Source organism: Kogia breviceps, chromosome 16 (assembly GCF_026419965.1).
Source record: "Kogia breviceps isolate mKogBre1 chromosome 16, mKogBre1 haplotype 1, whole genome shotgun sequence".
NCBI lineage: Eukaryota > Metazoa > Chordata > Mammalia > Artiodactyla > Physeteridae > Kogia > Kogia breviceps.
The window spans coordinates 33010517-33038323 of NC_081325.1; the positions used below are offsets into that span (position 1 = coordinate 33010517).

At 37.6% G+C, this 27807-nt stretch overlaps 1 protein-coding gene across 2 annotated transcripts in view; it reads right to left on the reverse strand.

Annotated features, from left to right (window-relative positions):
* DIAPH3 (diaphanous related formin 3) overlaps positions 1–27807 on the reverse strand; it is a 565809-nt gene that overhangs the window by 479646 nt on the left and 58356 nt on the right. Inside the window, exons 3-4 of one of the 2 annotated variants that reach the window (XM_067016329.1) lie at positions 21110–21277; positions 615–719 (exon numbers count right to left, since the gene is read on the reverse strand). In XM_067016329.1, coding sequence (XP_066872430.1) covers positions 615–719; positions 21110–21277 — 273 coding nt within the window. Of the gene's footprint in view, positions 1–614; positions 720–21109; positions 21278–27807 lie in introns of those variants that run through there. The other variant, XM_059042398.2, reaches the window with a different exon arrangement.

Below are 27807 nucleotides of genomic sequence, written 5' to 3' on the forward strand. Positions count from 1 at the left end.
ACAACAAAGCTCATTTGTTGTTCCATGAAATAAATATAATTGATTCTGTGTGCCGGTCATGTTTCTCAGACATTTAGTTATTACTTCCACCCACATATTTCATGTTTCCCTAGAAAAGTGGCAGCCACGTGGATTCTTAATGCTCCTTTCAGTGTCTACATTTATAATTTGTTACAACCTAATTTTATCCACAGGGAAACTCACATTAAAGATATGCCTCTAAGCCACTATTATGTATCCTGATTTAGGTAGTTAGAGTAAAATCAGTCTCACTTTTCTATAATACAAGTATTATCCCAGTTTATAGTGACATTAGAAATCAATACCCATCTTAATTCACTAACAAGGGGGGGGTGTCCCAGAGCGAGTGGACCAAGCAACCACAGTGCTTAACAGTGTGAGTGGCCAAAAAGCAAAAGCAGTTTAAAAGTTATAAGGTGAGAAATACTTTCAAATTAAACAAACTTATTATAATACTTGTACCTTTAATTATACATACAAAAGCTCTATGATTACGGTTGCCCGCAAACTTAGGCACTTCATTAGGCAAATGTATTGTTTTCCATACCACAACATGCTTCAGCAGTACCTCTCAACTTGACAGTTTTACTTACTGTCTTGGAAGCAGTATTAATGTACTGCATCACCATTTCTTTTTTGATACTGAAGTCCTTTTCCCGCAATGGTGCCTTTTTATCTTCATTTAAATTCATATCTTCCTGGAAAACACAAAAAGACTCGTTTTAGAATCTAAGTAGATCAACAGTTCTACATACACAATGAACAGAAAATCAATAATTTGTGACTAAAGCAGCATTAACTGTTTTGGAATGATTTACATGTAGCTCTGCCAGGAGAAAAAAGAGAAAGGACCTCGAGATACAGAGAACAGAGTATTCTAGATCATTTTAGCAGGTAAAACACTTACCAGAAAAACTTTTTAAATTCACAGCAGGCTAGTAAAATTACATTCACATCACTATAGATAATTAGACAGTTGAAGATTTCTGCCTTCCATAAGCTTATTAGGATTCACAATTTATATATAATTGTGAAATATATATATTATATATAGATGTATTTATCTATATAAATTATAAATATTATATATTATATGTAATATATAATATTTATAATTTATATAGATAAATATATTTTAAAATATAAACATATTTTTACAAGAGCTGTACCTGAAGCCATCTTGCACCATTCTGAAAGCGCTGCTCCATATATCATAAGAATTAAAAGGTAAATAAGCCAATCCCTTTCCAGATTCTGATAAGCTACAAGCACATACCAAATACCTAATACTGATCCTAGCAAAAGGTGAAGCATCCTACAGTTTTAACTGTCTCTTCTCCACCCCTATCAAAAATATTCAATAATTAATTTATTGCATGTTCTAAATCACATAAAAGTGGCACTCATAAAAAGAAGTACCACCTAAAAACCTAACATTTCTCAACAGCACCAATCAAAATAAAGGTTTAGGTAAGCTAGATCTTGCTACAGGCCTAATTCTGACTAAAAAATACAAGTCAAGAATATCCACGTAAAGATATGAATTGTGACCAGAATCCATCAGCTCAGTTGACAAAGGAAGGGAGGTTGAGGTAAGACAGAAATGGCTGAAGGAGAGGGCAGCTCAAATGGATTTCCTCCTGATCTTAGCCTTGGGTCATCTGTGTGCAGTGTAGGACATCTTAATGCATATAAACTACATATCCACTCAGAAACGTGCCCATAAAAATCAGGACTTTGGATCACCTAGGGAGCCCAGAAAGTTAAATTTCTTCTAAATTTCATAAGGGTCCTGCAATTCAGACACCACAGTTTATGCCTTTAGCTGACTCAGTTTTTGGCTACCATAACTTTGAAGCAATTAAAAGTCAAAATTCCCTTCATTTCACCTTGATACAAAATTTAAGATCTTAGAAGTTGTCCCATTTGACACTCCAGTAAAAGGTAGCAATTAGTAATGTCACTCTTGGCTATTCTGGTTAGAAATATCCTATTATGTGAATAATGGTTTATTTTGTTTCTTTTTTTTTTTCTCTAAGCCAGTGATTTTCAATACACCTTAACACCACTTAGGAAGCATTCTGGAAACGTCTCGGGGCATTTTGGTTGTCATGGTGACTGAGGTGATGCTACCAGCATTTACAGGGGAAAGGTGTGCTAGACATTCTGCAACACATGAGCTAATCTTACACAATAAGAAACTGTCCTGCATCCCACAGAGAGATACATGGAGAGAACGAGAGAGGGAAAATCGTAATTATCTACGCCTAGACTCTAATTCAATGAAATCAGATGTACAACAGAATTAATATGTAAATTGTTACATATTTAATACTTTATATATTATGTAACTTAATATACATTGAATTTTCCAAGAATCCAACTACTCTGTAAATTATGGTTACACTGTTTTTGTTTTAAGCTTTACCATCATTTGTGTTCCATTTCTGAAATTTAGGTATCCCAGGACAATGCTGCTTGCGGTATCTGAATCAACAGAACAGCATACCTATATCAACCTACATCGTAGCTGTTGTACTCACAGTGGCATGAGGCAAAGACTCCAGAATGTGACTTTATTGTGCCTTCTTGAGTAGTCGATGGCCAACTGTTTACACTGAAATACATACTGTTTTATTATATAGTACAGTAAGGCATTATATGTTGATTTTTTTTAAATTATGAGTGGAGACAGCTTATATAATCTATAAAGAATTTAACTAAGAAAAAGTAATGAGGAAGTTAAGGAGCAATTGTTATAAAAGGTATGTGTGAGGGGCACCTAACAGCACAGAGAACATCTGCTTTAAATTATTCACTGTATTTTTTATTTTCTGTCTAATGGCCAAATGTGACCTAGCCTCTTTAACCAGCAAATTAAAATACTTACTAGATATAGAAAACTAAAAAACAGAAAACCCATTAGCTGTGGCTGAAATCAAAATAAAATTTTAAGGTGGAGAGTTGTAAGAAAGAAAAGGCTACTACTTTCTTTCTGGAAAGGCATCTTCAAGACGACATGAGCTTATACACAAAAGTTGTATGTTTGGAATTAAGGAAGAAACCCAGAGTTCTCCCAACTTCTTTTCTCTGGCTTATCCCACCTCTCTTGTCTAAATATGACACTCAACTCCATAACAAAAGTTTGATGAGAGTGCATGCTTAAAAACAAGAGGAAACAAAGAAGAAATGATACTACAGAGAAGTTTGAAATCAACTACATCATCACACAAACCTTCCAGGATCACTCACTAGGTATGTAACTTCATCTAACAAATGGTCCTTCTCTTTACATCCAGGAAGAAATGGCACTCGAAAGAGTAAGAAGAGTTCTGCCCTTTACAAAAGGAAAAAGAGAAATAAGGGAGTGATGGAAAGAAAAAAAAAATGTATGTATCTATGGAATAGGGTACAGGATTTTTAGAATGGATTTTGAATCTTTATCAGTGGAGAACAGGGCTAAAAAAGAAGAAAACTCTACAAGACACTGGCACTGAACCTCTGAGTGTCACAGAGTCCTGGTGAAATGTATTGGAAGCTTCTTCCTAGAAAATGCACAACCATATTTTATGTTACAGTTCCAATTCAAGTTAAGCTGAACATCTTCCAAAGCTATCCAGGAACCTGGAGGTGGGAGGCAATGCAGGAGCCAAGCATCTCTATTTAATAAGCCCCTGCCTTAAGGCAAAACCTTCAGCATGAGATTTTGAATATCACATAGTCTAAACTCCATGTATGTATTACACAACAGAAAATACAGGCTCATAGAAATGAAATGACTTTTCAGAGCTATCTGGTTGTTAGAAGCTTGAGAACTGGCGCCCAGACACCCAGTCTAGTGCAGTTTCCAGATAACTGTAAAGGGTATCTTGTGAGCAAGTCATCAGTTTTCACATTAGTGAGTTCACAGCTGGTTAGTATGACCATATCGCATTTCTGTTGTCTTAGGTCACATTCCCTAGAGGCAGACCTGGGACAGGGATGCAGGTGCAGGTGACTAATGAGGGAGATGCTCTCAGGAAAAGGTGACTGAGACAGGGACATTCGAAAATGTGGCCTCAGCTGGATTCTCGCTTCAGCCTGAAGTGCACAACAGTAGATATTACCTGGAGGGAGAGGCCAGCCTTGACACCACCCAAGTCAGTCAGCCATTAGCTACAGGACCCAAGTTCCCTAAGGCCAAATCTCTGGATTAAGAGGGCAGCTGTGAACCACCAGGAGCCAACACTCACACATGGGTACACCCGCAACCAGCCTGGTGAAGGGGGTCTTGGAGGGGCACCAACAGTGTCCACTACACTATTTGAAAATAACTTACTTTGTATTATAATAAGGCTTCTTTCTAAGCAGAACTGAATAATACAGAAACCCACATTTATGGCCTACACAAGCAATATAAACCTCTGTGTGTTAACCAATTCTTCCATTCAAACATAGGTCAGGATATGTGGTACACTGTATAGATACAGAATGATACTGTAGCTACAGATTTTATAACAGCCCTGAAAAACAGCTTACTTCAATATATATCTATATATTGGTATATATGTAACTCAATAAATATCTATAATAAATAAAATAATAAACAGGAAATACATAGAATACGTAATTGTACAAGGCCTGAGGAATGATTTGAATGAGGCTAATATTTCAGTGGATATGAGATAAATATCTATTTCTTTAAATGGAAAAACCTTATCAGTTGGCTATTTAACTGAATATAGCTCATTTAAAAATATTTTTTGAGTAGTCATCAATCAAAACTTTAGTGTCTGTCAATCTGAAGAGTAATCATTGGTTTTGTTGTGAAAGTTCTATTAACACCTTAACAACATACATTATGAATTAACTCACTTATAGCACTACCTTCATATACATGCTTAAACACCTTTTTTTGCCTGGGGAAACTGGGAGTTGCAGCATCAAAAAGTAATTTTCCTCTAGTTAATTACTTTCTAATTAAAAACTGTAATTAAATTGAATCACTGGGCTACTTCACTATGTGAGTCTGACTGGCACTAGGAGCAGATTTCAGAAATACAGGGAAGAAATACTGAAGAAAAAAAAATTAAGGGGCATGCTAAAAAAATAAGCAGGATTCTTGGAAAGTGTCAAGGTCATGAGAGTGAGGAAGTACCACTGACCAGGAGATGAAAGAGACATGGCAAACCAAACATAAGATGTGATGCTGGGCTGTAACCTAGAACAGAAAAAGCACATGAGTGGGAAAACTGCTAAAATCTGAATAAAGTCTGTGGTTTGGTAACTACTGTAGCAACATTAATTTCTTAGTATTAATAATTGCACTAAAGTTATATAAGATGCTGGCATTAGAGGAAGTTGGGTGAAGGGTATAAAAGAATTCTCTGTACTATTTTTGCAGCTCTTCTGTAAGTCTAAGATTATTTCAAAATAAAGTATTTTAAAAACTAAATTAAAATATTCATAAAAATTCTGCTTTAAAATATAATTTGAAAAGAACAAGAAAAATGGAACATCCTGCATTCTTTAAAAACACAGTAGTTTTTTAAACGTCCACTAAATAAAAGTTTGTAGTGCATTGGCCACAATAAATACACACAAACTTGATGGAGGGGAGGGAAGTAAAGAAACCACTATCAAGACAAATCTGAGGCTACCGAGAGGAAGAGTTAAGACACAGGTAACAGAAGTCCATTCAAAACCTAAAGGTCAGGCGTCCTTCGGAATTTTCCAAAACACAAAGTTCAAGTTGTTCACATGTCTTCCCATTTTCATTCCAAATCTGCTCTCTGAACCATCCTTCTCACTCATTCTCCCAGCAACACTTGCTACACCTTTTCACAAGGACCTGGTATTTCTATAATCTTAAATAATGGTTAAGTCTGAGCCAGGCACTGTGCTAAAACACTTATAAGCACAATTTATTTAATACTCAGTAATAACCCTTTGAGGTATGTACTATCCTCTCCTTATTGATGAGAGAACTGACACTTAGGAAAATCCTGTAAGCTGGCCACAGGCCTGTTGCTTGGATTTGTCTCTCCATTCTTATTTCCATATTATTTATCTCCATTATCTAAAATCCCACTTCCTCTGGGGCTAATGCCATCTGACACGCTCAGCAGCCAACACCTTGTGTTGACTCCTCTGCCAGCCCATGCCTTCACACCCACAAACAGCAATCTTCATTTCCACTTTCCTCAGCCATGGTCTTCATGACCACACCTGGGCCTTCCACCTCTAGTATCATCATAATCTCCAAGATCCTTTTCTCTGACCTCAATCTTCTATCTTTTCACTTCTCCCACTCCCAAGCCAACTATTTTTTGACCTCAATAAAACCTCCAGTGTCGTGACCCCCTCCATTTTCTCCCAGTTAGGCTCTTATGGTCCATCACTTCCTACAACATTGATGGGAAATCCTAGTAGTATCCCCTCACATTCCCTAGAGTACTCATTTCAAACTTGCCATTCTCCAGGAGCTATGAAACCATTGCTTCTACCTATCATTTTCAGTCAGCAAATTTTAATTTCCTCCATGAAAAGGAACCTATAATTCAATTTCCTGTTTCCTCTATTACCAATTTATTTGCATACTAATTTTTCTGTGCCAACTCTTGCCTCTATCCAAAGATAATCCCATTCATTTATGCTCTGGATCCTCTTTTCCTCTCACCTCCTAAAAGGGCACTGCACATCAATTACCCTGTTTTAATCCCGTTTCACTAAATTCTTCTCAGTTGGTTGGGTCTCAGTATATAAACATGTTAATCCTTAATGGATTAAAAATTAAAAGAAGGGCTTCCCTGGTGGCGCAGTGGTTGAGAATCCGCCTGCCGATGCAGGGGACACGGGTTCGTGCCCTGGTCCGGGAAGATCCCACATGCCGCGGAGCAACTAAGCCCATGAGCCATGGCCGCTGGGCCTGTGCGTCCGGAGCCTGTGCTCCGCAACGGGAGAGGCCACAACAGTGAGAGGCCCGCATACCGGGAAAAAAAAAAAAAAAAAAAAGCCTTCCCTCAACCCTAGCTCTCCTTTGTATATGCCTTTCTTTTTCCTCCTTCACAGATAATTTTGTGTGTGTGTGTGGGGGGGGGTACGCGGGCCTTTCACTGTTGTGGCCTCTCCCGTTGCGGAGCACAGGCTCCGGACGCGCAGGCTCAGTAGCCATGGCTCACGGGCCCAGACGCTCGGCAGCATGTGGGATCTTCCCGGACCGGGGCACGAACCCGTGTCCCCTGCATCGGCAGGCGGATTCTCAACCACTGCGCCACCAAGGAAGCCCCACAGATAATTTTTAAAAGAACTTTTTTCTACACTTGCTGTCTCTTTTACATTGCATATACTTTTTAGATGTTTGTCAAATGAGGTATAATAAAACTTCCCAAATAGAATTTTCTAATCCTATTTTGGGACAAACATGAAATGCAGGTAATTTTCTGGGAAATGGAGCTGGAGCCAGAGATAATAGTCACAGCCCCACCCAGCCTTGAACAGTAATGGAAGCAAAGTCCAGCTCCAGAGGCAGGGTCTCCAGGCAGTGGTACTGGCATAGGTAAAACTGGCCAAGCTCAAACCCATCATGTTTTCAGGGAGCACTAGCAGAACCACACACAACCTCTGTGACCTGGAACCGTCAATGTATGGTTGAGCTATGCAAAGCAGCACCTGCTTGAGAGGTGAAGAGTGCTGAGCTCCTACTAAGACTTCACTCACCAGGCCGTGTGACTTTGTGTGGTGCTATGTCCTCTCAGAAGAAAGAAGGTGTACACATTTTTCTAACTTGCACAAGGACACCAAATGGGTAGTTGTGGCCCTGACCTGGAAACCAGGTCAGTGACATGTAGTCAAGCCAGCAGCTTTTAAGATGCTCCACAGGATTTTTCCTATGTGTCAGATGGGGCCAGAAGTTCCCACAAACCAGGAAAATCCAAGTTTGCTACTATCTTCAGACACCTTGACTCCATCCTAGGCTGATAAAATACTAACACAAAATAAATACCTTCCACTTCTTCTCTGGCAAAACTGAGAGAGAAAAAAAGATGTAATCTTAATACTCATGCACATACATGCAACTAGTGAGCACCAAGGAGTAATCAAGCAGAGAATGGCAAACAGAGAGCAGACATTTTGTCAACTGAATTACAAACATTAGACTATTTTCATTCATGGATGTGGATTTTACAAGACAGCATGTTCATTAAATTTACATACATCAAGTTGAGTGGGATAGTTAACACCGTGGAGAATCAGACTAAATTTAAAATGATTGACCTATTTGGAGAATTAAGTGAATATACCAAGCAGCAAATTGAAGATGGGCAGGTGTGAGGAAATTTACCCAGCTAGGAAAAACACTACAGATAGGCAGAAGCATGACTAGAGTTGTAAAATGGATCCTGGAAAAACAGTACAATAATGGATCAAAACATTCATAAGGATCAATAAGCATAATATTAAAAGGTAAAAATTGGAAGCACAGCAATATCAAAACCAAACATTCTTATTAAGTCAACACCTATCATCTCCTTTCAGTAGTGTTCAATGCTTTGTTTCATGGGTTAAAGTCAAAATAATTGTTCTTGGTAGCAGTTTTGCTAATGTTTTTTTTCACTACAGCCACAAATTGGTTATATGTTTTAAGAGGTCCACAATGATCCCCTAATTACTTCTCCTGAGACCTCAGAGCTCAACATCCTACAAGAGCAATTTTACCCATACTTCTTCTAAAAGTATAATTCTGTCCTTCACCACATTGGAATTCATCTTCCATATCACACAATGTCAAAAGGTCTTGCTGATGTTTATCCCTACTGAGGAATGTTCTTACTACCACGAGTGGTTTAGTGCCAAATAAAAACATCAAAGATTTCATGATCTCATTCCAGGTAATTATATACTCCCAAATAGTGCACATTAACTGAATCTCATGTAGTTCTGTAATTTAATATATTGTGTTCTTAGATTAGGCTTAAGTAAAATTAGAAAACCTGTAAAAGATAAATACAACCAAAACCCTGGAACTTGGAATTAACTTTATTACTACTTTATATTGAAGATGCCCATAAATATGCTAAAGCTATAAAACAGCTTATCTTTCTTTGTCCATCATTTTTACTACGTTCTTATATTAACCTTTATATAAGGTTTTATAACCTTTATATAATCCTTTCATTTTTTTACATAACTGTGATTATAAAGAGGTCAGATTTTTTGGTTTCACCAATAGTGGGGTTGGATTCACTGTTCTATCCACAATGTCCTTACTGAATCCCAATTAAAATTAACAGGAAATCAGATAGCTAGCTCATTAACAGGACAGCAGCCATAAAATAGCATTTACCCAGAGATTGACAACAAACTCATAAACGTTGTTATTCAACCAAATATTCTAACTGGAGCTTACAGAAAGAGTGCAAACTATTTCAATTTGAAACCAAATTACAATTTAACCTAATGCCAGTTTCAGGGAACAAACAAACACAGAAGAAACTTAAATATCACTTTCTTTCTCACATGCTATAAATTTTAGCAGAATAGACAAGAAATGAGAAGAATATGCAGCATGCTGCACAACTCTACTTTGGAATATAATCTGGCTGAAACTGTTCAAGCTTATGCATAAGCACCTACAATCACAGGCAACTGTTATGTAGTCCAGCAGAAAAGAACACTGCTACTTATAAAAATGGTTTCATTCACTTATTTGCTTTTCAACTTTTCTAAACAAATGGCCATTTCTTCATAAATTACATAAAGGATAAAATGGTTATTTCACAAAGCACAAAGGCTGACTTTTCTAGAGAAGAAAATAAGACTAAAAAAAAGCGTTCATCGTTTGGAAAGGCTGTACCTGCACACTTCCTAATTAGTGAAAGAGCAAGCTTAAACATTAACATAACCTTTATCCTTTTAAAACTCTCCTTTCTAACCATTTGACTGGTTCCACGAACTCCCACCAGGCAAAATCTAAGGCTCTTAAATCATTTATTTTCTCATTTATCTGGATCTAGAAGAAACAACGAGGCACTGACATTATCCCCCTGACAAACACAACCCATGAATCAAGTTGACAATAGCCTTACACTTCTACCCTCTCTTCCTCCTCCTCCCCCATTTGGATTATTATTTGGATTGCTTTTAAACAACCTTTCCCTGAATTTTTCAATTTCTACCTGAAGGAGAGGGAGATGGGTGACAACTAATAGATCAGAACAAAGCATGACCATAGAACCTCTCTCGTTTCATCTGGTCAACCCAAAATATACTTTTATAGTTTATAAGAAAAAAAAGCACCCATGATACGGAAAAGTAGATTTGTAAAAAATGCTAATACTTGAAATAAACAAACTGCTAGTAACAGCCATGATACAGAACAGTAGATTTGTAAAAAATGCTAATACTTGAAATAAGCAAACTGCTAGTAGGAATCTATAGCAGTCAATTAGCACTTCAAGAACTAACACAAACGACTTTTCCTTGGTGTTTCATTCATTTTCCTTGGTGTTTCATTCAGACTCCTGGTGACCCTAAAGACATCACTTACACATCCAACACAACAGGTGTTCATTTGTCTGACTGAAGAAATAACTATGCATAAATCTTTAACAATGAAAGTGGGAAAAAAAGATTAAAAAAGAAAAAAGAAAAATCTTTAGCGTGTACGCAAAGAGTGACAATGTGGAATAAAGATAGCAATAAGAACCCTCCTCCCACCAACTGTACCAAAAAGTATCAAATTCAATTTTATCAGTTTACTTGAGCTCTTCTTTCTTCCTCTGGACCTTAGTTTCAAAGATATCTGAGTTGACTACAAAGCTAAGAACACAAAGACATCTCAGTATTTAACTCTATGTGTACTAATTTATATCTTTTCTTGCTTAGACGTGGTATTCACCAAAGCAGAAGAAACAGACTCATTCAACAATACATGAAGACACAAAGGGAACAAAGATGAATAAAGTTAAATGTTCATAGTCCAATAAAATAGAGTTCTTATGAAAAGATTAGAAAACTGATCTAATGACATAATAAATAAAACAGAAATGTATCATACATAGTCACTCATTTAATCAGTAATGGAGGATATACTCAGTTTAAAAGATAAAAATTAGCAGAACTACACATCTAACTCATTGGAAGGCGAGTCTAGTGAAGGCCTAGCCAACTTAATTCAAATAACTGAAATGTAAAATGAAGAAAAGGCCTTTACCAAATACTTCAGGAACAGGAAAAAAAAAATTAACTCTTTTCTGGGGTTTTCTACTCAGTGCAATGAAAGGAAAAAGAAAGGAATAAGAATAGGAAAAGATACAAAAGTTAGTCACAGATATTCTGATTACATACATAGAAAAATATGAAGAACTCTACAAATAATAAAAACTGAGAATTTAATAAGATTACTGAATAGCAAAAGCAACACACAAATTAATAATCTTAGTAAAAATGTTAATTTTTTTAAAATACTAGTTACATTTTATAAATGAATAAAGCTCATAAAATATGTACATGACCTCTAGGGAGAAAATTATAAACTTTACAGTTCAGGAACAGAGAAAATCGAAATAAATCAATAGATAGATATAAGATATCCAATGTTCACAGAAAAATTTAATATCACAAAGGCATTTATCCTGTCTGAATCAATAAATGTATTGCTATTCCAATCAAGATCCCAACAGAGTTTATAATAAAACTTAACTAATTGATTGTAAAATTAATATAAAATCACAAAAGGGCCAAGAAGAGCCAGGACAATTTTGAAGAAGGGAAGGGGGTCCTAGATATGAAGGCTTATTATACAGTTATATTAATTAAGACAATGGATATAAATGCAGAGTTAGACAAACAGACCAATGGACAAAATCAAACCTCAGAAACAAACCTACATATGAGCAATACCTTGATGTATAACTGGAGATATTACAAATGATGCAGAATGGCTATTCAATAAATTCTGCTAGGAAAACTAGTTATCCATGTAGGGAAAGTATTGGATCCAATCTCTCACGTCAGACATAAAGATATCATAACTCTAACAATTTTAGGAATGTAGAAGAACAGATCTATGATGTCAGGATAGAGAAGGATTTCTTAAATAATATACTTATGACATATTTAAGACCGTTTAAAAATCAAAATGGAGCAACTATGGCTCAGGCATCCAAAATGGAGCCAGACCATTGTTGATGTGGTTTCAGACACATTCCTGCATCTCTAAGAACTTGAATTTTCTCCGAACTGTATCAAACTCAAGAACAAGACTAGCCATTTCAAAACAATATCTCCTAGTATCTGCTAGCTGCACCCTTGTAGTTTTCTAACAGAGAAGAACAAACCTGACTCCATATTGTATCTATTCCTTTAGCTCTAACCTTTGTGCTCTGTTGCCTTGCTTAGTCATGCTGACTCTGCACCTTTGTAAAAGAAGTTGCCTATAGCCTGAAATATACATGATAGCCCATTCTTAAGGGTCTGCCTCCCAGGCTTGACCTTTAAGGTATAAAACTTTCATTCCTATAGGGATAAAAAGTTCTGGAACAGAAATAACATTTGTCTTGTTGAAGATTTACAGGAACATTGTGATCAGACCTAAGTGGACAGCTGCAAGAACAAGGGATTCCAGCACCAAGAAGTTTGCAACAACCAGCTACACCTCCACCTTTTTTAGTATAGAAGCCTGAATTCTAACTCAGGTAAGATGGTTCTTTGGGACCCTAGTCCACCATCCTCTAGGTCTGCTGGCTTTCTGAATAAAGTCACTATTCTTTGCCCCAGCACCTCAGTCTCTCCATTTATTGGCCTGTCATGCAAGGAGCAAGTTAGCAGCTTGGACTCCATAGAAGTTTCAAAGTCCATCCCCCTTCACAGCTATGTAATCAGTTCAGACCCCAGCCAATCCCTGATTAACAAGCACCCTTACTTCTTTCTAACTCCAGTCCTAATTCTTGACAGACAACTTATGTAAATAACCTTGCAGTTTTTTTGCCTTTATAACCCTCCCCCATTTTGTGGTCCAAAGAAACACAATTCAAATGGTCCTTGAATCTTTATCTCCTGGGCTGCAATCCTAACAAACCCTAAATAAACACCTGTTTATTCAATCAGGTCTCTGTTTCTGAAATTCTGGTTAACAATACCAAAAGCAGAAACCATAAAAAGATTTATAAATCTGGTCACAATGATTTTTACATTTCTGTACTTTCATCCATCCTACCACCCCCAAAAGGAAGTAAAAAAGACAAGACTCAGGCTGGGACAAGATATTTACAACACATATAAACTGACACAAGCATTAAGGATATGTGATGAATTCTACAGATCAATAGGAAAAAGAAAAAAACCTCAATGGAAAAAACTGGCAAAAGATATGAACAAGAAATTCACAGAAGAGTAAACCAAAGGGCCAATAAGTGTGTGAAGAAATGTTCAACCTCACTTATGTTCAAAGAAAAAAAATTGTTTAAAGTATTAGGTAACCTGTTTATATCCAACAGACTTTCAAAACTTAAAAAGCCTTATTATATATACCAATGCAAACTCAGTGACATTCTACAAATTAATCACGTGGAATCTTCAAGTGTCAAATTCATAAGATACAAGATTAAGGACCTCTTCTAGACTGAGGAGATTTTAAAACATGACAACTGAATACAACACACAGTTCTGAACAGGATTCTTTTGCTATAAAGAGCACTGCTGGTACTACTGGTAAAACTTAAGAGTGTGAGGATTAGTTGACAGAAATTGATCAGTGTTAGCCTCCTGATGGTGGTGGTTATACTGTGGTTAAGTTGGAGAATGTCCTTTTTTGTAGACTAATACTAAAATATTAAGGGATTATGAGGCATTTGAGTCAGCAACTTACCAGCAAGTAGTTCAGAAAAAAAGTTTTTTTCCTGTACATTTACCATTAAGACACAGAAAACTTTTTTTTTTTAACATATAGGAATAAAACCAACAGATTCAGGGTATTGTTCACCTTTGGGAATCAAAGAAGAATGTGATTGAAAGGAGTATACAAAGTATTTCAATTAATAATATATGTTCTATCCTTTTCTGTATACCTCACATACCCTATTTAAAAATACCACTGAACAAAAATAGATTCAACTTGATAGTACATACTGAAAATTGTTTCAAAATTAACTTCTGAATGCCTTTAGTATTATCTATACTATGTTTCCCCACACTAAAAGCTAAAATATGTATTAAATAGTAGGTCATCCAAGCTCTTAATGCCAATAAACACTTCAAACACATGCTTAAGAGATAATGCTGATGGCATTTTATAAATGTGCTCCCTCCTACATTACAATAGAGCCTAGTAAACATCTTCCCAAGAAAAGATTAGAGCATTACTATTCATACTTAAGTACTTCGTGCAACTTAAATTAGACCATTTCTTCCATGCTTACAAATGATGACAGGAAGTCCAGAATTTAAATAATTTTTATCAGAGTAATTCTGTCATCATTGGCATTTATTTAATGCCTGTTGATGATCACACCTTGATAGATGACCTTTCTTGCAGCTTTCGTTCTCTCAACAGATAGTGAAAGTGAGAAAACAAAAAAAGATATGAATGAATGAAATCTCTCTTCCTATTCATTATTTTAACATTTTTGTGTTATTAAGCAAACTGGCAATTAAAGCTAATTTCCACCTAAACACAGTATTGAAGGTGAAAAGAAATGTAAAGTCTTAGAAATCTTAAAAGTTAGAAAGATGCACCTAATTCAACAGGCAGTTATTTGGGATGATAAACCAGTTGATGATGCTGCATGGATTTAATCTAGCAGAGAGACATATCAAAATAATAAATAAAGGATAAATTACACAAGGGACTTATACACAAGCAGCTCTGAGGGGTGAAAGATCTGTACACTGAACACTGTAAGTCACTGATGAAAAAAGCTGCAAAAGACACAAATAAATGGAAAAATGTTCTGTGTTCTTGTGTTGGAAGAATCAGTATTGTTAAAATGTTCATCCTACTCAAAATCATCTATATATTCAATGCAATCCCTATCAAGATTCCAATGGCATTTTTATAGAAACAGTCCTACAATGTGTATGGAACCACCAAAAACCATGAATAACCAAAGCAATCTTGAAAAAGAACAAAGCTGGAAACATCACACTTCTCAATTTCAAACTATATTACAAAGCTATAGTAATCAAAACATTATGGTACTGGTATGAAAACAAACACAAAGAACAACAGAACAGAATCAAGAATCCAGAAATAAATCCATGCATATATGGTCAACTAATATTTGAAATGGGAGCCAACAATACTCAATGGGGAGAGATAGTCTCCTCAATAAAGGAGGAAAAACTGGATAATCACATGCAAAAAAAAGAAAAAGAAAGAAACTGGACTCCACCTTATATCACTCACAAAAATTAACTCAAAATGGATTATCTACTTAAATTTAAGACCTGAAACTCTAAAACTCCTAGAAGAAAACATAGAGGAAAAGCTCCTTCATGTTGGTTTTGGCAATGAGTTTTTTGAATATGACACCAAAAGCACAAGCAACAAAAACAAAAATAAACGTGAAGGATTTCATCAAATTAAACAGCTTCTGCATGGCAAAAAAAAAAAAAATCAACAAAATTAAAAGGCAACTTATGAAATGGGAGAAAATATTTGCAAACCACATATCTGGTAAGAAGTTAATATCCAAAATACATAAGGAACACATATAACTCAAAAGCAAAGAAACAAAATCTGATTAAAAATGGGAAGAACTAAATAAACATTTTTCCAAAAAGGTTAAACACATGGCCAATAGGTACATGAAAAGGGACTCAACATCATTAATCATCAGGGAAATGCAAATCAGAACCACAATGATTATATCACCTCACACAGTCAGAATGGCTGTTTTCAAAAAATATATATCAAGTGCTAGGGAGGATGTGAAAAAAAAGAACCCTTATGCACTGCTGGTGGAGTGTAAATTGTTATAACCACTATGGAAAATAGTATGGAGATTCCTCAAAAAATTAAAAATAGAACTATAATATGATCCAATAATTCCATTTCTGGGTATTTATTCAAAGAAAGCAAAAACACTTACTTGAAAAGATACCTTCATGCCCATGTTCACTGCAATATTATTTACAATAGCCAAGATAAAGAAACAACCTAAGTGTCTGTTGAGAAATGAATGTATAAAGAAACTGTGGTGTGTGTGTGTGTGTGTGTGTGTGTGTGTGTGTGTGTGTGTGTGTGTGTATTCCTATATATACATATATATATATGAATACTATCCAGCCATAAAAAAGGAAGTCCTGACATTTGTGACAACATGGATAGACCCTGAGGGCACTATGCTAAGTGAAATAAATCAGGCAGGGAAAGAAAAATGCTGTGTGTTATCACTTGTATGTGGAATCTAAAAATACCAAACTCATAGAAACAGGGTTCATTGGTGGTTGCCAGGGACTGAAGGGTGGGGAAAGTGGGTGAAGGTAGTCAAAGGATACAAATTTACAGTTATAAAATGAATAAATTCTCAGGATGTAATGTACAGAATGGTGACTCTAGTTTTAAAAAATATTATATAGTTGAAAGTTGCTAAGAGAGTAAACCTTAAAGTTCTCCCCACAGGGGAAAAAAATGATAATTATGTGAGGTGATGGACGTGTTAACTGACCTTATTGTGGCAATCATCTTAAAAAATATACCTCTACCAAATCATCACATTGTATACTTTAAGTTTACACAATGTTAAATGTCAATTTTATCTTAATAAAACTGGGAAAAAAATAAGAAAATAAGTTCAGTTTCTGGTTTGTTGAGGTTTAACATCTCTTAGAGAGCTCGATTATAGCTGTTCTTTGTAGAAGACACAGCAAAGGGTCAGAATATAGGGAATATTCTACAGTATGAAAGGGCTCCAATCCCCTAGAAAGAGTGTGTAGGGAACAATTGATAAAGAAAAGACAAGAGTGACAGAGGCAACAGTCAGAGGAAATAAAAAGAAGAGGAGACATGGAAAGTAAACTGGTATGAATTGGCTAGAGAGGAGAAAAATTAGGAAAAGGAAAAAAGTGTCACAGTAACCAAAGGAAAAAGAGAAACACAAACAAGAGGTCGGCTGTGCTGTTACATGTTGCAAACGGGATCTGATGATTGGAAAGCCACTTACAGTTAGAGAGGTAAACATCTACAGCAAAACAACAGCAAAAATGAAAAGCTATTGGTAGAAAGAGCCAGAGTAAACTATTCTTTGTGGAGGACAGGCTCATGGAACAAGATAAAGGACAGGAGCTGAGGCAAAGGACACATGAGCTTCCCATGGACAGGATATGGATCCCAGGGAGAAGCAGGCCCGGGCCATCTAAGAGATACTGCATCCCAAAGGTGACCCCACCAGAAAAATGGTCTCATGGAAGCCTGGGGCAGAAGGCCAAAGGAGACATCACCAGTGACAAGGGAATTATAGGTGAGACAGGGAGCAGGGGAGCCATGAAAATACCACAGGAGAAAGGAATCCACATTTGTAATCCCCTATACCTCTGAAAGGCAAAACGGTCCCCCAAAGATATCCATGCCCTAATCCCTGGCTTCTGTAAATACGTCAAATGACATGGCAAAAGGGACTCTGTAGGTGTAATTAAGGTTACAAACTTTAAAACAGGGAAATTATTTTGGATTTTCTGGGTGAGCCCAAGCTAATACATGAACCCTAAAAAGCAGAGGACTTTCTCCAGATGAAGATAAGAGATGCCACAGAAGGGGAGTTCAGAGAAATTCTAAGTGTGAGATGGATTTGATGTATCTGAGATGTAAGGGCCCATGTGAAGGATAGGAAAGAGGCCTCTCAAAGCTAAGGCAGCCCCCAGAGGACAGTCAGGGAGAAAACTGAGACCTCAGTCCTACAACATCAGGGAACTGGACTCTGCCAACAAAATGAAATCAGAAGAGGATTCTCGCCAAAGCCTCTGATAAGAGCCCAGCCATCTGACACCGATTTCAGCCTTGTCAGCCTACAGAAACCAGCTGAGTCGACCTGGACTTCAGCCTACAGAACTAGAGACAATACAGTGGTGTGGTTTTAAGCCACCAAATCTGTGGCAATTTGTCATGGCCAGCAATAAAACTAACACAACACCCCACGGCACCAGTGCCAGATTATAAATACCCTCGGCCAGCAAAGTATTTCTATTCCTCCTCCCCTCATCCCCAATGTCATCCTGGAGGAGATAGGTTCAGTCTGGAGAGCAGGAAAGAAGGGAAACACAGTGTGGGGAAACAGAGCAGAGCCCACCAGAGCCCCAAGCACGGTCACGACCACGGCCCCAAGCACAGCCACGACCACGGCCCCAAGCACAGCCCCAACTATGGCCCCAAGCACAGCCCCAACTATGGCCCCAAGCACAGCCACAAGCACAGCCACAACCACGGCCACAACCATGGCCCCAAGCACGACCACTAGCATAGCCCCAAGCACAGCCACAAGCACAGCCCCAAGCTCGGCCCCAAGCACAGGCCTGACCACGGCCCCAAGCACAGCCACAACCACAGCCTGCACTGGAGGCTTTAAGTGGAGCAGCCTTGAAAGAGGGAAAGTGAGAGGCTTTCTCTGGATAAAAGTTAACTTATTTAAATTAAACTAGGGTTTTCATTATCTGAAAGCAAACAGAAAACTCTGGGACCTGCAGTGAATTTTATCCAGGGGCAGGAAAGAATAAACTGAAAGAGCTGGTTTAAAGGGGCAATGGCTGGAACAAACAAGTCACTTTCAATCTGTACCTACGATGTTCACCTCGGTCAAAAAGCCAGCTACACAGATCTACTGTGAGTTCAAGAGCAACCACTGAAATTTGATGTCCATAAATCAAAGCTGTATACACAGCAATGCTCACACAACTATTTCACATATCTAAGATCTAAAGAGAAACCAAGATGAGCTTTCAGATAAAAATTCTGCTTTCACTGGATGACAAACAGGAAGAAAAGCCCTTAAAGAAGTAGCATAACTAAAAATTCATCACTACTTTTAAAAAGTGCACTGAAAATGTTACCCAGCGACCAACTAAATTAATTTCCTAAATAAAAGTGAAATGAGTACAAATGTTGAAGGATTGCACTGTACTTTGCATTCATTAAGTAATCAAGTCAACACACTGTCTTTCAAAGGACCGTCTTGAGGAGGGAAAAGAGGTGTTCTTCAAAACAAAGATTTTACTTCATGAAAAAAATCATCTAAGTACCCTTGATAACATTAAACAAGATTTTTTTAAACTGTACAATGCCAAAACAAAGAATCCAGATACAACCTCTAAATGAAACCTCATTTTGGCAAATGCCAAAAAATCAAAATGGCAGATTATTCAATGTTGCTTCCTCAAAAGAATTTTTATTAATAAAAATAGGTGCAAGCCAAAAATAAAACCCAACCTAAATCTAGCATCCTACCCAGACATAAAAACAGCTTTAAATTTGTCAAAGATGTGGTATCCCACCTGACAAGCCTAAGAAATATCACTAGTCCACATTTAAAGGAGAAAGACCCTTCTCAGCTTTAGAATCTCCAGCAGGTTTTCCCTGCATTGACCACTGTGATATGGTCAAGGTATCAGAAAGGGAGAAAAAAAAAAACCTATTCTTTATTTTTTTTAAAGCCTTTAGTTGTGACAAACTCACTCGTTAGCAAATTGGGCAGCCCCGAGAAAGCAATAATTCATTTTACTTCTGCTGAGTAAAGTGAGTTTGACTTCAAAAGATCTTCTGCCAACAAGGAGACCTGTTTAAGATTTAACAAGTGGGGCTTCCCTGGTAGCGCAGTGGTTAGGAATCCACCTGCCAATGCAGGGGACACGGGTTCAAGCCCTGGTCCAGGAAGATCCCACATGCCGGGGAGCAACTAAGCCCATGCACCACAACTACTGAAGCCCGTGTGCCTAGAGCCTGTGCTCCACAACAAGAGAAGCCACCGCAATGAGAAGCCCGCACACTGCAATGAGGAGTGGCCCCCGCTCGCTGCCACTAGAGAAAGCCCGCAGGCAGCAACGAAGACCCAACACAGCCAAAAATAAATAAATAAAATTAATTAATGTAAAATTTTTTTTAAAAAAAAGATTAACAAGTGATCTGGCCCAGTTATTAAAATGTGTAAACACTTCAAAAATGCCAAAATCCATCTGCCCTGTTCATACAATTAATATTGATACTCTTAGCTAGAAGGGTAAGAAAGACTAACAGAAAAATACTTCTAAAGTCATCATGGTCAGAACAGAATACCATCAACTATGTTCTGTACTTCCTAGGTAGTTGTACTTTAACAACTACTAGCTGCGGTAAGCCTCTATAAATGTCTAACATCACTGGCCTACTTGCTTTACTTACTCAGATGACACCAGCAATTATGAACCAAAAGAAAAATTTTTCTTAACAAGGTAGTCACAAGTGAACTAAAAAAGTACCATTCCAGAATCTCACAGATAATTTAGGTAGTTGTTCCACATATGATATGTGAATGAGGGGGCACTTTATTATCTTGAGTCCTCAAAGGTAGTCTTGAAGAAAACTACCTTATACAAGTCTCACTGACAGATGCAAAGGCTAGCAAAAATGGTTACGTTCTTTTGTTCTAGACTGAAATTATATCAACTTGTGGTGATAAAAGAATTACAAAGGCATACCCCAAATTCAGTGAGTTCAGTGCAGATTTAACTGTTGCAGGACTATGCAAACCTGGTTATTGTGAGAACTGAGAAAGGACCCAAACAAGGTCCAAAAATCAGCCCACTTAACAATGCACACAGCAGAGAGCTTTGACTGTCATTCTCAAATGCAACTGACCCAGACAGACCACTTAGATAATCCATTTAAGGCAAAAATTATATCATTTGATATTTTAGAGGTTTATGTTTTTATGTATTTCTGTGTAAAACAACTGGTATGACATTTTTCTTCAGATTCTTATTTTTGTAAACCTAAAACTCTCTATGCCTTAAGTACTATCTTAATGACATCAGAAATCACCTATGGAACCTGAGTTTCAGACATGTGTGGTTCCATTAACATGAGCCGAAGCAAAGGCTTTTTTTTCACATCAAACGTTTTATAAGGAATCAAAATTCTTACCATCATCTTTTCAAAAAGCTCTAAGAGTTCCTTCTCTGACAGTGGCTTTGGAATGTTTTCATTCATCTCTGAAGAGCAATCATTGCTTGAAAATGCAGTCTTCAGGTTGGAAAGTGGAGTCCTTTCTTTCTTGGTCCCTGGTATTCTTATGCTGGCAAATCTGTCCAGCTATGAAGAAAGATAAATAGCACACATGTAAGTATTCCCTTCTCCAACAATATTTACCTAATTCCCAAAATGAAAAAACAAACAGGATCAATTACATTATCACTGTGATTTCATCAGGAGGCATTCAATTAATTCAGCACTTAATCTTCAAAATTAAAAGAAATAATAAATATAAAAATGAGTCTTCATAACCATCCTGTCTAAAGGCAGAAGAGATACACAACCTCAAAAGACTCCTTCTAATCTTAAGATTATAGAATTAAGAGTCTAATAAGTGACGTTTGCTTTACAGATTAACAAATTAAGCATTTTTACAAAGGTAACTTAGCTAATTTAGTGGTTGGCAATCTAACTAGTACTCAGTGTCCTGCCCCCCAGCCCCTCATCCGGTGTCCTTTTCATAGTACAGACTATGGGGTGGGGAGGTAGGGGAGCAGGGCATGATTTAGGCATTTTAAAAACTGACTTCTACTTACACCTCCATAACTTGTTGGCCTAATAGACATCACATTTCTCTTTATTCAGGTTGGTCTGTATTTGAACTTCATGAACAACTATAGAGTAGCTAAAGCCTCAGGAAATAAAACTGGATTTTTGCTGCAATGAGATTTCTTCTACAATTATATCATCAAATAGTCCACGGATATTTGAAAATGCATAGATTAGTTTACAAAGTTAATTGTTCATTCATTGAAAATTGCTTGAATTTCACAAGTTCTATTCCTAACAGAGCACCCAGACACATACAGGGTTTCAAGTGGTAACCAGCTAAAAAAGGTAAAGAAGTGTGTACTTTAAAAGCACAATGATTCTGGAATTGTTCAGCATAACTGTGCACACATTTAGCTACTATTTTCACCATATATATGTGTAGTACATAGTCCTGTACTATTCATTGTAGTAGCTACTAGCTACGTGTGGTTATTTAAATGTAAATTAAAATTTTAAATTCAGTTCCTTAGTTGCCCTAGTCACATACCAAGTGCTCAAGAACCACAAGAGACTAGTGGCTCCCATATTGGCCAAAGCACACAAAGTACATTTCTATCATGACAGAAGGTTCTACTGGATAGGGCTACTAGAGCCCATTAAAGAAATATAACACTTAAAATTCTCTGTTTAAAAGGACAGTAAGTCACAATATTGATTATTCACTTCACTAAAGAAATGGGACTTTTTTCAAATAATGATATGCAAAGATAATAATGTTTATCTTTCAAAATAGGTCTTTAAGTTCACTTTGGAGATAATTCCTAGGAAAAACACCATGTACTATACACTCACACATGGTCCATCTAACACGAACTAAACATTAAAGTACTAACAATATGACAGCTTCTGGCAGGATTACAAAGTAGTCACAAAACACCACTGCTCTCATCCTAACAACAAAAAGAGCCAGATACCCTACAAAATTGTACTTGCTACTGTTTTCAACCCATCAGGAAGCTGAGGAAACAAGAAAACCTGTAGGAACTAAATACTGCGACATGACAAACTGCTTTTATCCCTGACGAACAGCTGAAGAAAAATAAAGGTAAAGAAAAACCAGCCAAGTTTTTTTTTTATGAACTTTGACAGCTGCATGGGTACTGGCATGAGAGATTAGAATTCCCAAGGGCCTCGGTCATGAAGCCCCAACCATGGAGCAAGTCTGCACCCTCCTACCAACTCTTTCCCTCAAGTCTTCAACAGCTACATGTGTTAGGAGGCCAATGGCTGGGGGCAGAGCAGGAAAGCTGAGTGGGATGCTTGCTCCCTGAGGCATGAGAGGTCTCTCCCAATGCAAAGCAGCTGCTCTCCGAAAGCTCTGGACCAGACAGAAGACCTGAGAGAAATCCAGGCCTTCAGAGAGCACACAACCACTGAGCACAGATGACAGAGAGCACACGAAGGCTGGGAGCAGGATACCAGGTCTCTCTGAAGAAATAGAGAGCCAGCAATGGAACTGAAAACAGAAAAGAGAATGCTACAGTAACCCTAAAAATGGGCATCAGGACTTTAAAGCAGAAAGAAATATTCCACGGTTTTCAAAGCTAAAGTTCAGTTGTAATGTCAAAAAGCAGATTTCCAGAATCTCATTAGCACTCAGATCCTAAGCCCTCAAAACATCTGAGGCCACAGATGAGCTGAATAAAAAACTGAAGCAGCAGGAAACCAAATCCAGCTCAACTAGAGATCACAGTGACTCAGACCCCATTCCAACAGCCTGAAAGAAGGGCATGCCCTTTCTTGGAAGCAAATATTATTTAATTTCTACTGTAATTAAATAAAATGTCCACCATACAATTAAATGTTGCTAGACACACAAAGGAGCGAGAAATGTGCCCATAGTCAAAAGAAATCACCTAGAGATTGCCCAGAGGGTAGAATTACTAAACAGACTATTTAAAATAAGATTTATAAAAATATGCTAAAGGATATAATGAAGAATGACCATCATGCATGAAGGATGGAGAATTTCAGCAGCAAACCATAGATACTATTTTTTTTAATCTATTAGGATGAAAAATGTATCAGAAATGAAGAATTCATTAGATGGCCTTAACAGAACCTGAACATTGCTGAGGAAAGAATTGGTGAACCTAAACACATATCAATAGAAAGTATCTAAACTGAAACAAAAAGGAAAAAAAAAAAATGGGAAAAGGGAAAAAAAAAAGAATAACCACAATCCGTGATACAATATGAAATGTTGTAACACAAGTGTAACTGGGGTTCAGAAGCAGAAGAGAGAGAATAGATGGATAGACAGATAGATAGACATATACATATATCAATTCACAGATCCAAGAAGCCCAGCAAACCCCAGAAAGAATACCAAAATAACAAACAAAAAACAAACAAAAAAACACCTAGGAGCCTCAGTCAAACTGCTGAAAATTAAAAATAAATGGCAAACCACAAAAGTACAGCCAGAGAAAAGAAGACATTATATATGGAACAAAAATGATACAAATGAAAATTTCTCACCGGAAACAATGTCAGCAAAAGACAATGGAATGGCATCTTTGAGGTACTGAAAGAAAAATACCCTTATCCTAGAATTCTATGTTTAGTAAAAATACTTTTCATAAATGGAAGCAAAAGAAAGACATTTCCAGACAGACAAAAGCTAAAGAACCTGTCTGCAGCAGATCTCCTCTACAAAAAGTGTCAAAAGAAGCTTTTCAGGCAGAATTGATGGAAATGGAATCCCATATTTACAAAAAGAAATGAAGAGCAATGGAGAGGTTGCTCTATTAGAAGTTGGTGATACAAAGATAAATGAGCTATTTAGAATGTAAATAACAAATAACAATCCAGTGGAGGAGACAAGCACATACACAGGTAATTATAAAGCTATGTAGAGAATGTAGCAAGAAGTGTATACAGTGTATCACAGTAGCAAAGAAGAGGGCTGTCTAACTCACCAACATAAACTTTCCCTGCTTTGAAATAACCCAGAAACATAAAATTATCTCCACATGAATATATGTCCAGAAGTTATGTCTCTATGTACATCAGTACTCCAATCCTTGATACTTGTTTTAAAAAACTAGGGACACCCAACAGCTGTTTTAAGAAATGGGGCTGGTTCCTCTGTCTTCTGAATCACTACTTCATTGCCATCATTTCTATACATGTAATATCAATTCTTGAGTGTAGAAACTATGCTAACTCCTCTTCACACACACACACACACATACACACACAGTTAATTAATATGCTAAACTTATAATGAAATGAAATTAAGCAAAACATCAATATTATAAATGTAAACATGTCAATGAATGAGAATAGTAAGTTTAAGCAATTCACAAGCTAATTTGTGAATACTTAACTTCCAACAGTGTAGAAGAAATCAAAATTTTAGTTTTCACCAAAAGTCAAAAATTTTTAAATAAAAATCTCTAAAAGTCATAGTATTTAGCCTAAATAGAAAAAAGAAAAAAAAATCAACCCATTATGTTTTTAGATGTAGGACTGCATTTGTATCAATAAACAATACCAGAATTTGTACAATAATACAAAATCAGCACACCTCCCCCACATGCTTAGCACCTAAACTCTGCGGGAGGGTTCCCTTCTATACAAGTGTTGAAACAAATGTGCACTGGACCACTAGCTTAGCTAGCTAAAGGCGAGATACGAAAAATTAGCATATCCCTTTTCCAACTTCTAACTCTATAAAGATGAAAAAAATCAGTGTTTCATAATTTCAATCTTTTATTTATGTTCCCTGATTAGAAAGGAATGAAAGACAAAATAAGGAAGGAGCCATGGGAGAAAAATAAATACAATCCTTCCTCCTATATTAGAACAGTAAACTGAATTTGTTGAATACCTCAGACTTAAAGTAAAAGCATTCCCAGGTATGTGATGCTCTATTGAGCACTACAAGTAGTTTCCAAATAATCTGGGCACTCTTACAAGCTGGGTACAGAGCGAACTTTACTATCAAATCAGTGTAAATGTTCTAAAGAAGTTTCATTTTTTTTAAGGGATGATACTATGACTCCACTCATAAATGGGAAAAAAAAAATCACTCCTAATTTATCTTTCATGGAATTACACATACAATTTGCTTAAACCAAGACACAAGAGAACATAAAAGCAAACTTTTAAAATACTTTTGTACATAAAAACATGATAGAAATCCCCATCATACTAACTGTAATTCGATCGTTATTTAATTTGGCAATTTCGCTGCAAATGTATGTGTTTTTAAATGTGCACTTGGACTGCTACTCCTAATTTCACGAGAAATTCTCTTAAATTTAAGCTAGAAACACAACCCAAGTAGGTGAAGTACACAATCTGCCTTTGTTGAAGAACTGGTTAAATACACAGAAGACTGAGGGAATCCTATTATAATGCTATTGGGAGGTGGTACACCACACAATTAATATGGCTTCAGCTGTGTCTGGGGTGTACTGGGTTTTGTAAATTAATATCACTTATCTTCAGGGGAAGGTAAATGAGCACTCTACTGAGTATTATCTCATACTGATAAACGGTAATGACAGTTTGAAAAAATTTAAAACTCTATATAGATGTTTAGCTATTGTATAACACTGTGAGAGTGAAAAGTTTTTACTGTTACAATGTTTTAAATGCTAACAGAGCAGCGATTATTTTTAATTTAAAAACAAACGGAAGGGGAGGAGCTTCAAGATGGTGGAAAGACATGGAGATCACCTTCCTCCCCACAAATACATCAGAAATACATCTACACGTGGAACAACTCCTACAGAACACACACTGAACGCTGGCAGAAGACCTCAGACCTCCCAAAAGGCAACAAACTGCCCACGTACCTGGGTAGGGCAAAAGAAAAAAGAATAAACAGAGACAAAAGAATAGGGATGGAACCTGCACCAGTAGGAGGGAGCTGTGAAGGAGGAAAGGTTTCCACACACTAGGAAGCCGCTTTGCAGGCGTAGACTGCAGGTAGCAGAGAGGGAAGCTTCGGAGCCACGGAGGAGAGCGCAATAATAGGATGCAGAGGGCAAAGGGGAGAGATTCCCGCAGGGAGGATGGGTGCCGACCAGCACTCACCAGCCCAAGAGGCTCGTCTACTCACCCACCGGGACAGGTGGGGGCTGGGAGCTGAGGCTCAGGCTTCCCTCGGATCGCAGGGAGAGGACTGGGGTTGGCGGCGTAAACACAGCCTGAAGGGGCTAGTGCGCCACAGCTAGCCGGGAGGGAGTCCGAGAAAAAGTCAGGAGCTACCGAAGAGGCAGAAGACTTTTTCTTGCCTCTTTGTTTCCTGGTGCACTAGGAGAGAGGATTAAGAGCACCGCTTAAAGGAGCTCCAGACACGGGCGCGAGCCGCGGCTATCAGAGAGGACCCCAGAGACAGGCATCAGATGCTAAGGCTGCTGCTGCCGCCACCAAGAAGCCTATGTGCGAGCACAGGTCACTCTCCACACCTCCCCTACTGGGAGCCTATGCAACTCGCCACTGCCAGGGTCCCGTTATACAGGAACAACTTCCCCGGGAGAACACACGGCACGCCTCAGGCTGATGCAACGTCACGCCAGCCTCTGCCGCCTGAGGCTCAATCAGGATCCGTACCCCTCCCTCCCCCCGGCCTGAGTGAGCCAGAGCCCCAGAATCAGCTGCTTCTTTAACCCCGTCCTGTCTAAGCGAAGAACAAACACCCTCCGGCGACCTACAAGCAGAGGCGGGGCCAAATCCAAAGCTGAAACCCGGGAGCTCTGCGAACAAAGCAGAGAAAGGGAAATTTCTCCCAGCAGCCTCAGGAGCAGCGGATTAAATCTCCACAGACAGCTTGATGTACCCCACATCTGTGGAATACCTGAACAGGCAACGAACCATCACAAATTGAGGAGGTGGACTTTGGTAGCAACGATATATATATTTTTTTCCCTTTTTCTCTTTTTGTGAGTGTGTATGTGTCTGCTTCTGTTTGTGATTTTGCCTGTACAGCTTTGCTTTTAACATTTGACCTAGGGTGCTGTCTGTCCGTTTTTTGTTTTTTGTTTTTTGCGGTATGCGGGCCTCTCACTGTTGTGGCCTCTCCC